This window comes from Chanos chanos, chromosome 14 (genome assembly GCF_902362185.1).
Source record: "Chanos chanos chromosome 14, fChaCha1.1, whole genome shotgun sequence".
Lineage (NCBI taxonomy): Eukaryota > Metazoa > Chordata > Actinopteri > Gonorynchiformes > Chanidae > Chanos > Chanos chanos.
Window position 1 is genome coordinate 11843624 of NC_044508.1, and position 14367 is coordinate 11857990.

General features: G+C 39.5%; 1 protein-coding gene across 1 annotated transcript; it reads right to left on the reverse strand.

Annotated features, from left to right (window-relative positions):
* Positions 1-600: 600 nt before the first annotated feature.
* On the reverse strand, positions 601-8888 carry LOC115827257 (ephexin-1). Its single transcript, XM_030791070.1, has 12 exons — positions 8504-8888; positions 5494-5610; positions 4557-5245; positions 4159-4319; positions 3736-3807; positions 3436-3565; positions 3220-3294; positions 2778-2867; positions 2435-2586; positions 1985-2158; positions 1701-1774; positions 601-794 (listed from the first exon to the last, which is right to left on the reverse strand). The coding sequence occupies exons 1-12, from the start codon at positions 8886-8888 to the stop codon at positions 601-603; spliced, it is 2313 nt and encodes a 770-aa protein (XP_030646930.1).
* Between the last annotated feature and the right edge of the window lie 5479 nt (positions 8889-14367).

A 14367-nucleotide genomic window follows, 5' to 3' on the forward strand; every position in this document is an offset into this window, starting at 1 on the left:
ATTAAGCATGAAGAAATTGTAGTTCAGGTGTAACAAATATCGCACAACCATTAACAATTTACTCATGTGAGAATAATTTAGTATCAGAAAAGTTGGAACTGCATCACAGAAGCGTTAAATCAAGTGCATCTACAGGAATGTTCCAGAATTAACCACCTGTATAATAGGTCAGTTACTGGGTCGGTCAGCAATAGGGAATTAATCACAATCTTAACTCAGCACAGCCAATAGCAACACGTGTTTTATTCTGTATGTTGAATTCCCTATCTAAATTGTTCCTTAAATGAAACACACCTGATGTGAGATTATATCAACTCTAATCACAGTAATCTCAGCGCTACGACTCTAGACAGCAGTGCTAAATCTATACATAAACTGACTCAAAAGGTCGCTGTGCATACCCACCAGTCAGGATCTTGTAAAATAAAACGAAGGCGAAAACTCTGACTCTATAAAAGGAGCCACAGAACCTTAGAATGGGAACTGGTAAAATAAAGTCAGGCTTTGGCCTCAAATGGTCACCTCCTTACAACTCTTAAAATGTCCATCCTTTCAGTTACCGAGCATCTCGGCCAAAGACAAGATTTTTTTGACACAGTCTTATTTGAAGCAGGATGTTGAGTGATGTGCTGTTGTTGGATACCGCCGGTTCATCATACGTGTGGCCGCTTGCATAACATGGTAGCGCTGGCGAAGATGACGTCTCTGCACATGCTCATTGGTGAGTTCCTTCACACATGAGGTAGGGAACCAGCCCCTCTCCCCATCACTTAACCTACGCCCCTCTAAAAAGCCTGCCATAGGAGGGAATGCATTGTGTGAGCATTGCGTAAACACACGTTTCACAAAGTGCCAAATCTGTAGTTGTCTGGGACCACTACCAGCAAGGACAGTACAGTAAAATATGATGACTCGCACAAAAATAACTTTTACAGAGGTTTTGATTTCAGAGGGTTACCGACAGGCCAACGTTCTCACCTTACATATTTTGAACTCTGAATATCTTCATACTGTTTGCTTGAATAAGCATTCTATAATTATTTAATTATTCTGCTTCTAAATGGGTGACTGTGTTTAAGCTTTAGGTTGAATTTAAAGATTTCCAAAATAGTTTTTACTTTACTTTTTACTTTACTTGGTCATGTCTCAGGATAACATGTGACACTGTATTCATTTTTCACAGCCTACCATCAGTAGTCTTCTGGATAACATTCAGAGTGTCTCCTCTCTGTAAACTCAGTTCCCCTGGTTGCTGCCCATAGTAGTCTTCAGTGCATTGTACCTGTGGACAATCTGAGGCAATTAAAAAAAAAGTAAGAAAATAATTATTAAAACTACTAACTTCAAATATATTACCAAACTGTTAATGAGTTAGACTACTGAGATGTAAAAATTTTTTGAAGAAGAAGAATTTCTCTGTATGACTGACAAGAGTGCTCTCTACTGGTCATGCAGTTGTAAAATACAGCCCATTGGGCAAAGACAACTGTTGTGCTACTTATGTGCAATCAAAAAATGAAAAAGCAATTAATATGGTAACTTTGGTATGGTTAAATTTTACAATTACTACCAGAATTCACACCAATTATACATAGCAAATATTCCATATCGCTTAATAGAAATTAAAGTTCATTGATTGCCTGATAAATTTGATAAATGAATCTTTCTGCAGAGTGTCAGAGGCATTCTACAGTGCTCACCCCATTCCTCATATATGCTCTCATCGCCTCCATTGTGCTGACTCAGCAGCTCCATCCAGCTGTCTCTTTCTGCTCTAAAACACAACAAGTATGGAGAAAATCTGTGTACATCCTTTTTTTTACAGGGCTGTATTTCTAGTTTACCCTCCAAGATTCTGTGTATATTTTGTCCCTGCAATGAGTTACAATGTGCAACACACGCTAAAACCTTATTTCACAACCTGCTTATCACTGAGATTGTGCCCTGTTTGCCTGTGTGCGAATGTAAGCCAACACATACTTACTGCGATGGGACCTGCAGCAGATACTGAGAGGTGGAGCCACGGTGGTTCTTCAGCAGTGCCAGCTGAATGATCTTATTAACCTCAAACCCTTCCAGATCCTCCTCTATATCATTACCCTTACTGACCACAACCAGGGAGCGGTGCACATGGTCATGGACCACAAACCTATCTGACCTGCAACCCACAGAAAAGAAATCATGACATTTAGAACCAGATTCGTGAATAATTCCAAATTTACTCATTAAAAACACAGAAACAACAAACGAACTTCCAAACAAATTCTCAATTCTTAACTTAGAAAATGAAGGTGCAGTGAAACACAGTGAGGACTGATGTTTAGAATGGCTATAAAACTCTTATATGCGTTATTCTGAGCTACTGTTTTAAACGTGGCTCTTGGCCAGCTCTCTAAAGTCAGCTGAACTAAACTACTGTCTTGTTCACACTCACCCTTTCTTTGTGGTAACTAGCAGCAGGTCGTTGAAAAGGAGGAGATGGACAGTACAGAGCTTTCTTTGTCCAAAATTTTTCTCTTTAACGGAGAGCTGAACCATTTCCCCCTGTCTCACCAGCCAACGAGAGGAGGATACCAGTGGCAGTGCCTGAGAGAGGGTGAGAAAGATAGAGGGGTGGGGTGGGGTGGGGGGGGGGTGGGGGTTAAGAATGTAAAAATAATGTTTTTCAAAAATAATGAAGAATTTTCATCTGTACAGAGAAAGAAAATAAAAAAAATATATGTTTTTTTCACCAGCATCCATTCTGTGATAAATGCATGACAGAAATAAAAGGTCACCTTGCACTCAAACTCAGTTTTGTTGGCGATGATCACCATCTCTTCCATCTTTTTCATCCTGTCCACTTCCCTGTTACATGCTTCCACTACCTATAGATACAGATACAGGAACATGGGATTTAATAGGCAGAGATACAGCTATCATGATGTCATAACATTGCCAAATAACTTTAAGGAACCATTTATACTCATTAAAGCAGTTTAGACAGGCATTGCCTATAATCTGATGTTGTTTAAGCTTCACTCTACACACAATCCATGTGATACATGAAATAACTCAATTCTATTTTGTGATGTATATTAATGTACAAAATCACCACTAAAGTGATGGTTGAAATCACTTCAGCTGCTGCTGAATAATTTTCAATGTTAATGTAAAACATATATGTATCTTTATTTGACTATATATTTGGTGTCACATGGTGTCACATTTATCTGTTACCTTTGAGATCTCTTTCAGGGCTCTTGCCGCAGAGGCCCGGCTTTCTGACCCGTCCTCTGTCCTCTTTAGAATGGCCTGGGGGAGAGTCAGGGGTCAAATCATTTTCTCCTTGTCACATTTCACATGATTCACATCTGGTATGTCTGTTAGTCTGCGCAAGGTAGTGGTGCAATCATAGCAAAAACTCTTCATTTTCTCCCCTAATGCTGCTCTCACCTCCACTAGGATCTTGAGACGTGTGATCCTCTGGAATGGAAGGACCAGGAAGGATTTGAGGCTCAGACGGTTGCACCGAGGGTCCTCCTGCAGTTTATTCAAGATCTCCACAATCTGCGGGCTTTCCTTCCTGGTACAAATGGCAATACAGGCCCAGAAACACATTCACAAATATATAATACCCAAACATGTTGTCACGCTCTAAGAATAGCAAGTTTGTACTAATATAATTACATTCCATACATAAAAAAGTAATGTGTAAACAGTCATGGTGATCAGTGGTATCCATGGCAACCTTACCCCAAGTTGTGTAAAGTCTGCTCCTGGTATGGCATGTTACGAATGTAATCCACATATGCACTGAATGGTCCACTGGCATAACAGTGAACGACATTACAAATGTCACAGAACAGACTGGAATCCAATTCTTCCCTCATATCATTCATGAAACTGGCAACAAAAACATTATGAAAAACATCTGTCAGTACATAGACTTGTCTCGATGCTATGGGCTATTTATGTCATTTAGGAATTATGGTGACTGGTGTAGTAAGGCTTTGGTAAATTAACTAACAGAGTCACTATTAAACAAGGCTGAGGACCAATCTCAATGTTAAACCTCCATACACTGTAACAGTTATGATGTTAATTAGCACATGCAATGAATTTCTTTAGGTCGACTGTACTGTATGATTGAATAGGCTTCAGCTGGTGCTTGCTCACTTTTGACTCAGCTCTCGGATTTTGGTGATGCCAGAGAATAGCGATTTTCGGTCTCTGGGTGCTAAAGCCTGCTTTAGCTCCGGAGACTCCAGAAAATGGTCCACAGCTACTCCCAGTCCTAACAGATATGTCTCCTCTGATGTCACCACCTCATACATACTCTTGAACATGTACAGAGTGAGAGAGGGGGAGAGAAAGACAGAGACCGATTCACAGGATGAGACATATGTGACACCTCTGCAATTAGCTGACAGTTAATGACGAATTGATTGCTCACTCTTATTCCATAAGTTATTTGACAGTGAATGACACAAATATACAACAAAAATTATACATGTATAGTAAGAAAGTTAACTGTAGCCAGCGGTTAAAAATCTCAATGAAATCCACTTAAATACCTCTTGTAGCAGCAGCTGCTCTTTGCTGAGCTGATCTAGTATTCCACTCTCTTGCACAATGCTGCGTTCTTGCCACAGACCCTCCAGTGGTTGTCGCTGGGTTCTGCTGAATTCTGAATTTCTCTGTGTATTGTCCTTAGGGCCAGATGGGGGCAGTATTGAGTCCTGCTCATATTCAGATTCCTGCGTGCTCTGTGTTGATGAAGCATGAGACAAATGTTCGGGGATGTCCTCTGTGAAATCCTCAGGCTCTTTTGCTAAAGATTCTGCCTCTAAATCATCTTGTCTCGGACTCTCCTGGTTAGAGACACCTGGTGTGTGTTGAGCCTTTTCTGTCCTGGTCTGTGGTTTGCTCTGAAAGGGGGAGAGAATCAGTTCTGCCAGGGAAGGGCTCTTTTTCTGAGGAGAGCTCATCGTGGGTGACAGTTTCCTTAGGATGTTTTTGCTAGTGGACCTTTTAACTTTGGGCTTCTTCACATCAGAGTCTTCCTTTTCCTGATTGTCACTGTGAATCTTCTTTTGCAATTCAGCCACCAAGCTCTGAAGGGGGGCATTAGAAACAGGCATAGTTGCTAAGTGCTGAGAGTGTGCTTGGCTCACTTTGTCACTTGAATGTATCCTCGAAGATGGAAGATGCTTTGTTAGAGAGTGGTTACGTCCAGCACCGCTAACTGGAGACATCTTAGAATCTAATAATATGTAGGTGGAAACAAGAAAAGAGACATAAACATGTAACACCCACTGAAAAAAAGAAAGAAAAAACAAACGAAACTATGGAACAATGGACACTTTCAAGACTAAAATCAAGAGTTCCGGTGGGTTGTGAGGATTTCAGACGTGTTTTATTATAGTGTTCAAAATATTTGCCGGTGTTCTGAAATCTTGAATGTTACCAAAGAAATGTCACCAAAGAAATCAGTGGCTAATAATGGAGTACCTGTTTGTAGTCCATGGACCAGTACCACTGTTGTAAAGCATTCAACCTCGTTGTACGCTGATTTGTTCACTTCCATGTATGCCTTTTCACTGTTATCAAACCTTTCTCCTGGTTCTCCTACAAGAGAAACAAATGATCATAAATCATGTCACCAAAATGACATTTATCAGTCAAGGTATTCAGAACCTAGCCATAATGATAATGAAGATTATTCAGTTTTATTTCTTGGGATCTGCTATAAAGTAGACTAAAATACATTCCAGAGTTGATAGCTGTGTATTTACATGACAAGTTGTGATTGCTCAGGTTCAATACACCATAACTGACAGGCCCTAATCTGTTTTTCCCACTCTTTATTTTGCCAACTCAAGCTTGATTTACCACATGATTGAACTGGTTTTCTTTTGGTTGATGTTTTCCACTCCTTGGGTGTCTTTGTGTCTGTAATCTCACCTATAAATACATGCATCTTTTGGGGCTCTTTGGGAAGCAGTTGTGGAGGAACAGATATTTGAGGAGGCAGGCATTTTGAATGTAGTTGGCTCTTGCTTTTAGGAACTACATGCCAGTAGTCTAGGCCTGACTCACAGTCTTCTGTCCGTGTTAGACTGGATGAGTTTGGAGGAGAAAGGTGATTGTTCCCCTCTGGTGGATGGTACCCATCTACAGAGTGGCTGGTATGGTGGCATGAACAGGGGCACCGAGGTTCACAGGCTGGCAAAACCAGGCCACTCCCACTGGTACCATCTGTTGGTGGATTACATAGATGTTGAAACATAATAGTTTGAATCATCATATTAATTTAAATATAGAAAATGGCCGAGCAAAGTGTAACTTGCTTTTTACATATATTTCTGTGCATCGCTCATCATAGACATGCAGGTAGGGCTGGGTACCGAACTACGATACTTTTATGGTACCATTGAGTATCAAAAAATGCCTTGTCATTTGGTACCAAATTTCAATACCTAAGGAGTAAGTCTCATCAGCATCAGTGAGCCAATAAGCACGCAGCACGCTTCTACCAAGATCTAATAATGCTGGTGATTGACTGTTATAACGTTATACAAACACATCGTAGAGGCATGCAGGAAAAACATTACGTTATGCCCAGAGCTGTTGAGAGAGCTATCAAAAAGAGGAAACAGGCTAGTTTTGCTAATGACAAGCAGTAATAATAATAACAATAATAATAATAATAATAATAGTAATAATACAAGTTTATTTCGAGCCCAGTATCACTGTTTATAGTCTCAAAGGGCTTTACATGTCCATAACAAAGTCAAATCAAAAATATATTATCCATAAGTTAGGGAAAATAGTCTTTAGTCTTTAGTTTAGTTTTAAAGTTATGAATTTCTGGACGTAGACTGTTCCAGAGGAAGGGAGAACGGTAGGAAAAGGCTCGGTATCCAGAATCTGACTTCTTTTTAACTCTTGGAATGACTAATAGTCCAGAAACTTGAGAGCGCAGGGTACAAGGGGGATTATAGGGTGTACTTAAGTCGGGTTGGTAGGCCAGCACAAGTCCATGTAGAATTTTATATGTTAATAAGAGGACCTTAAAACCTACCCTTGCATAAATTGGGAGCGAATGAAGGGAAGCCAGGACAGGTGAAATGTGGTCAAACTTCCTTGTTCTGGTCAGGATTCTGGCAGCATTGTGGACCAGCTGAAGACTTTTGGTAATAGAGACAGGCAAACCAGAATACAGTACGGCAATGGTTACTGCATCAGCCATACTTAGATAGGGCCTAATTTTAGTGATATTACAGAGGTGATAAAAGGCAGTTTTGGTTGTGTTTTTGATATGAGTGACTGGTGAGAGACTACAGTCAAAAATCACACCAGGGTTTTTAGTGGTAGAGTTTGGAGAGATGATGCAGTTGTCAAAATTTAGGATAAGATCACTAAAAAGATGCTTATGCGTAGGGGGACCAGTAACCAGCATTTCAGTCTTGCCAGCATTAAGCATCAGGAAATTTGACAGCCACAGTTAAGCTCACGGTACTCAGAGTGGACACACTATTTTCTCTCTGAGAGATAAGATTTAAACCAAGAAAGCACCAGGCCACGAATGCCAATTTGACATTTCAGGCGCTTTAATGTAAACACAAACATTTACCAGAAACTCCTAGGATCCACCCAATTTGACTTCAAATGGTCTCTTTATAATGAATGTTATGATATAGCTTAACTGTCATGTTGTACCGGTCACTGTGCTCAGAAACTAGCACAATTACCTTCTCCATGTTTGGTGGTTGTTATGGGAAACGATGGGTCTCACTAATCTGCTTGTGATTGGTCAGCTGTCAAAAAACGCTTGACGTAGAGCGCTTTGTACTCTAATAGTTTTGTTGGCACAGCAGTGGTTCAGTAGGTACAGCAGTTGTCTGGTAATCTGACGGTTTCCGGTTCGATTTTTATACATTTTTATTTATTGATATTATGTTAACAGACAACTTCAAGTTGTGGTAAATAGGTTTATTTTTATGCTGTAAAACTGATTTGAGTGGAAAAATGCCAAGGTGCTAAAACATAAAACTAAAGAGTTGATACAGACAACTTAAGTTAAACCACACTGTGATAAATAGGTCTATATTTTTTATGTTATGAAACTGTTCTGAGTGTGTAATGCCAAGGAGCTGAAAATGAAACTAAAGATTTTTACCATAATGTGGTTCTTTTTTGTTAAAATGGATTTTATAAAATTGGTATCGAAAAAAAGTATTGTTCAGGAACCAGTATCAAAGCGAAGGTACCGGTACCGGTATCGAAAATTTTTGAACGGCACCCAGCTCTACATGCAGGAGACTGACAATTAACATGCATATTATTCAAATGAGAGAAGGTTCTAAGTGTGTTTAACCACAACATTCTATGGAACTTTCATTTTGCCGAACATGAAACTGAACATTTGGCTGGCACAAAAGATTGCATAGTTTCCTTTATGACATTGCTACCACCTCCTTCTTTCTGTTTTCCTAGACAAGGAGTAAGTGAGTTGTACCTGAGAATGTGTTTTCATTGGCAGTTATGGAGCTTTGACTGGAGGTATCTGTCTCTTTGCCATCAGCAGGCTGGGACTGGTTGTCTTGGCAGCTTGGTGACCAACGCAGACGGGGTTTAGGGATTGGTCTGAGCTCCAGAGAAGAGTCCAGCTCCAGAGGGACGATGCTGTTATACGTAATACCTTGGGTGCTGGGCCTGACCATCGGGAAGGATCGATGTTTGACCCGGTCAACGTCCCTGATCTCTGGCGGAATTGGCCTCAGGATAACATCCGTGACCCTCCGCCATTTCTTTGTCCGTGGGCGTGGTACGGGTGGGATTTGCGGTTTGGGAGGAAGGGCTGGTCGAGCAGATCTGATGGCTTGAGTGCCTTTTGTCCCCATTCAGTGTTTCAGTAATGTTACTGAGGACACAGGAAAGAGTAAACATTAGACTCACTGTAGAGGTACAGTATGTGATATATATCAGAAGTGGACAGTAAAGACCGGTGTCACAATATAACAAACAACTGTGAGTGGTATACACCATTAACAATATTTCTTACTTCAACAAGTATTTCTTATTACAGAGTAACAGTATATAAATATATAGCATGTATACTCTTATACTGCATTTGTGTATGTGTCTACAGGGGCCATGTCTCAGTCACTTTATTCCAGGTCTGCACTGTTAAAGGGGAGCGCTATGCTCCTACCTATTCTGTCTGGCTAAACTAAATTAAACATACAAAGTTTTGATAAGACTCATAATCACTGTTGTTCACCTCAGTATGGCTGTCTATTCCTGCTTCCCTGGTCAGATTACACTTTATTTAAGAAAGTGATGACCTGACATTGCTGTAGTGGCAGGTCTGTAAAGGATCTTCACTGACACTTTTTGAGCCAGAGAATGTCTGTGTGTAATACATGTTTTCAGAATCTCTATGACGTGCAAGCCAGTGAGGGATGTAGTGAAGGAGTGGACTGACCTTACCAGATGCTACGCTAATGCTGAGACACAATAAAAGAATGGACCAATGGGGAGTAAGAAATGGAGAACCTTTGTTGCTTGGTTGACACAATGGGGTATGTGTGCGTGAATGAAGATACCCATTACTCATACACCTGCATTCATTTTTCCAGAAAGTTCCCCACCCACCCACAGATTTTCCCAACAGGGAGGGAGGAAAGAGGAAGCCGTGGTTGGCCTGTGAGGTCAGTGCAGCTGTTTTAAGGGTTTCCCTCCCCTAAACACAGGGACTTCTTTCATTTTAAGTGGGTTCAGGAAGGCCTCATCGTGTCTCTGCTTGCTTGCAATTTAACCATAATAATAGACACATTCCACCTATACTGAATATCACAGGACTGAAAGTTTGCCTTAAGCCTTCATCTAAAATCCCCTCGGTTGAAAACCAAACATGGAGAAATTTTATGGTAAAGGGAAAGCTATGTTAGTGCCTCGATGCCCTGTAATGAGATAATGGGTTAGCATCTCTCCAGAGGCAGTTAACAAAGGCTCCTTTGGTTTTCTTTGGAAATTAAAGAACATCTCATATGCTTTTTAGAGGATAATTATAGAGTATTGGCAGATTCTAAAATTGTATTTTTTAGTTGCCACTGACACTATGTATATTTCCCCACACTAATTTGTGTAATTCATACTCCATTTCCCCTCCACAGTGGCCAAATCCCTATTTTGACAAAAGGCAAAAAATGCTGAGTGTTTAGTTTTTTTTTTTTTTTCACAATATTCACTGACATATACTACTGTGTTGTGTGGACTAGACTTCTCATCTCATTCAACAATAATGCAGATTTATAATCAGCATACTTTTTTTTTTAAATGTAAGAAGTTGTTGGTAGTGGTGATTCTTCCCTCCTTCTCTAAGGCAGTATTCCTGCTGAAATTTGTCTCTGTTCTACAAGCTCTCACAGTAAGGTAGCATTTTTCCCATTAGTTGACAGCTCCTTTTCCACAACCGACAATAAGCTGTTACACAGCATAGGGTTCAGAATGTAATCTACTTAACACAGTAATATAGAGTGTTACACATAACGACCAGTATAGCAACCACTACACAAGAGTTTTCTGCGAAATTATGAGGCTGTAGAAGCCACAAAGAAATCCAAAAAGGGACTGTCTGAGAATTACGTCATCAGATCAAAACATAAATAAATGAATTTTAAAAAAATCAAATGATTATCTTCACTAAGAACAATGAGACTGTGAAATTACTTTGAAAAAAATCAGACACTGTGTTTATCAATGCTAGACTTCAGACAAACATTCTCTCTTATGTAACGGTCTGAAGACACAACAGGAAAAAAAAAACCCAAAAACAAACAGATAACCAAAATATACAGAGACAAGGGGCTTCTGAGATGAGAGCTTATGGGGTAGACAGCACCCTCTCTGGGGAGGGAAGTCAGCCAACTGAGAGACAGAAAGACACTAAAGAGTTAGATAAAAATCATGTTGAGAAAAAGAGGGTCACAACGTCAGTTGAGCTCAGTAAGATTCCAAAGTGGCATCACTGTCTAGTGAGACAACAGTATTCCCGAAAGGCATTACAGCCACTGTTACTCCTTAAGAAAACCTCCAAAAACCATTTAGAAGACAAATGATTAGTTACAACAAAACGTGAGACTTGTGCTGAATGTGAGTCACAGATGTGTGTCGCACCACTTTTTGTGTTCTATTTTGTTTAATCAATAAAAGAACTTTTTTTATCGTTATTCGTCATGTTGGTTTTTTTGGCTTTGAAATTTACCAATGCAAATATTTTTCAATACTTATATATACTGTATTACAGTCTCCATCTTCATATTCATCTAAACATGAGAGAAAATAAAAACTGAGCATTTCAGATAAACAATTAACACCTTCAGTTGTGTCTGGTTGGACAACGAGGTGGGGGTCAGTCAACAGAGTTGAGTTTTGCATGTAGCTTTACTGTTAATGTAACGAGGAAGTGTTACACACCTATTCAGTGCATGAGATGCTCAAATCAAAGTTATTGTGTTTGGTGAATGCATACGACTGTGGTTAATTTCAGTGAATCATAACTGAGATCGTGAAAGGTTGAATGAAGAGAGTTAGAATCTCCAAATAACATACAAAGCAGAGAAATGCTGAAGTCTATGTTACAGTCGTTAAACCAACTAACTCACATATTTAATAATCTGTCACTGTACTGTTGTCTGATCGTATGTCTTAATAAGTGGCATCATAATTTTAAAAAACCGAGACTTAAAACAGTTTATCTCCTCTTTGTCTCGCGCTACATGAAAAAACTTGTCTCAGACACCTCAAACATGTGAACTTTTAGAAACTTCTAAACTCACCTCAGTCCTGAGATACTTGGAACCCCTGATTTGGCACCTGGTTGCAAGATGGACACTTGTCTTTGTATTGCTCGTTAATGATGAAATCAAACTCAAACAGAGTAACCACTCATCACTGAAATTTTACCTCAGAGAGAAGGGAAATGAGAAGAGCAGCATCGCGTAGTCAGCAACTCAAACAAAACACATTCCCAAGAGACTTCCCTCGAGGGAAAATCGAAGGTGGTGCTGGAGGTGGTGGGTGGGTGGGTGGGGAGTGAAGGGGTTGCTGGAAGAGGTGGAGGCCAGTCTCTACTTGTCGTGCTGGTGGACAGCATGCCAACTCACAGAGAAGTGCACAACCCACAGGCAACAAGAATCTGACAGTCTGGTTTCTGGTATCTCTGTTTTACGCGTCTCACCTTCTTACGAGAAATTGAGACTCGATGAGTTACTGTAATGTGAAATGAAAGCTGAGGAAAAAAGTCTTCCGCCAAAAGCAGACATTAGATATCAATGAATTTTTCCAAATGCTGCTGAAGAATCCAACTATAAGAGGACTCCCATTAAGTTTTCTCATAAATAAAAAAAAAAAAAAAAAAAAACCCGGACGACAGAAGAAAACGTTTAGTTAGTTATCATGTAAAATGATTACCCTTAACATTTCAACCATTAAGTAAAGCAAACCAGACTATTGGAAATATTTTTGTTTTCATTTAATTACATTATGAAATTAATTCTATAAACTGTGAGATGGAGCTTCTAGTTTAAGCTGCAGCTCAGTGCTGAGAAATTTGTTAAGCGTTTTAATGGCCTTGTGAGAAGAGGACGGTAGAGTGCTGGTTGATGAATCTCTGTGATAAAGTACTATCAGCACTGTGCTGCTTCTACCTGTTAGGTGATACCTGGAACAAAATCAAATATTAGAATTCCAGTGGACCATGTAATAGAATGGTATGAGTCTGTCTGGAATCATTGTTTTGAACACAACTCTACTTTATTGCAGTGGTAGTTGGTGTTGGGGGGAAATGCAAAAAGGGATTGTTGAGAGATTTTGACTTTTTGAACAATGAGGTCTCAGTTTCATGTTAAAAATTATTCATTATGTCTCTGCATACAATTATAAACCTGAAGAGCATAGGTAACTCATTATTGCATTGTTATAACAAATAATGGTAAGAGTGTTTGGCTGTCAGTTTTAAGCAACCAGCAGGAAAAATGGCAGCAGTTCAGAAATTATGTTGACATATTATCCGTGACTCTTCATAACAAACAGACTCAAATCAATGTGCAACTGAAAGTGTTTGTGATTGAGACACTCCCCTCCTAAAACCTCTCCGCCTAAAACCTAGAGGGTGATAATTTAATTTTTCCTCTCCATGCAATGAAGTCATTGGAAAATGCGCATAACAACAGTACCAGGAAAAATACATTGGTATGTGCTTGATTTGAAGGTTAATTATGAAAGTGAAACTGAGTTGGATTTTGATAAGACTAGAAATTCTGTTTCTTAAATCCTTCTGTCAGTGAAACTAAAGTAATTTCAGTCTGAATTCATGTGTACCCATCTAAATGTCCCTTGACCTGAACTATACTGTTCTTTTTCTTGCAATAACAAACAAACAAATTATAAGTAAAATCTTCCTTTTTGGAATAGCTCTGTAGTGGATGCAAAATAAATATGCCAGAGTTTTCCAACTGTTTGTGTAGTATTCAATTATAATTTTAATACTGCATTCTCATCTCGAAGCAAAAAGATAGCAGATAATTGAGGCAAAGAAGATACCTTATCTTTTGTACCTCCTTGAATTGGTTCACAAGGCTGGTAATCTGATATCTAGCTCCACCTAGAGGGGAGAATAGAGTACTGAAATGAGGGTACTTCAATCTAACTGAGTGACGGATGAATTATGACCGTTCTTTAGCTTCTGTACCAGTGGTTCTCATTGAGGTGGAAAAGTCGACATTTGCAAACCAAGTTCAACTGTAAACATATGAGAACAACACTTTTCTCTGAGGTCACTTCTTGTCAAAAATGTGTACATGTGCGGGGTGACCCTTGGTGGTAAAAATTCGACTAACTGAACTGTTACCCATTGTTACTCTTTTAGGCTAGTCCTGAAAAAGACCCCAAAATGTTTGCAACAAGAGGCACTGTATGCATGTAATCACTGAGTCTCTCAAACTGTCAGGGTTTCCCTGAAGATTTGACATTATCAAAGTGATGCTACATTGCATTAAACAAACAGCTCTGACTGCTATTAATCAATGCTGTCCTTTATCCTCTCTGTGGAGTCTTTCTAGCCAGTGATTGAATAGAAGCCACTGTATCAAAATGGTTCTCTCACTTTATTGAAAGTCCAAAGGATCAAACAAAATATGCTCAGGCACTCTGACCCTTCTAGCACCAGTTGGTAATTGATTCACTAAATCTGACAGAAGGGGGTGGGGGGGTGGGGGGTGGTACTTCCAAAATATATTCAACAATGGATGCGGTTTGACTTGATCGGTCAGTCAAACACATTTCTAGAACTTTTTTTTTTTATTATTATTAAACTTT

What these genes read in the sequence shown, in the direction of transcription:
- LOC115827257 (XM_030791070.1), bottom strand. Translation starts at nt 8,888, where the DNA reads ATGGGGACAAAAGGCACTCAAGCCATCAGATCTGCTCGACCAGCCCTT. An exon ending in GTCTCAAGATCCTAGTGGAG is followed by an intron (nt 3,295 to 3,435) that starts GTGAGAGCAGCA and finishes ACTCTCCCCCAG; the next exon opens with GCCATTCTAAAGAGGACAGA. An exon ending in CTGCTGCAGGTCCCATCGCA is followed by an intron (nt 1,775 to 1,984) that starts GTAAGTATGTGT and finishes GTTGTGTTTTAG; the next exon opens with AGCAGAAAGAGACAGCTGGA.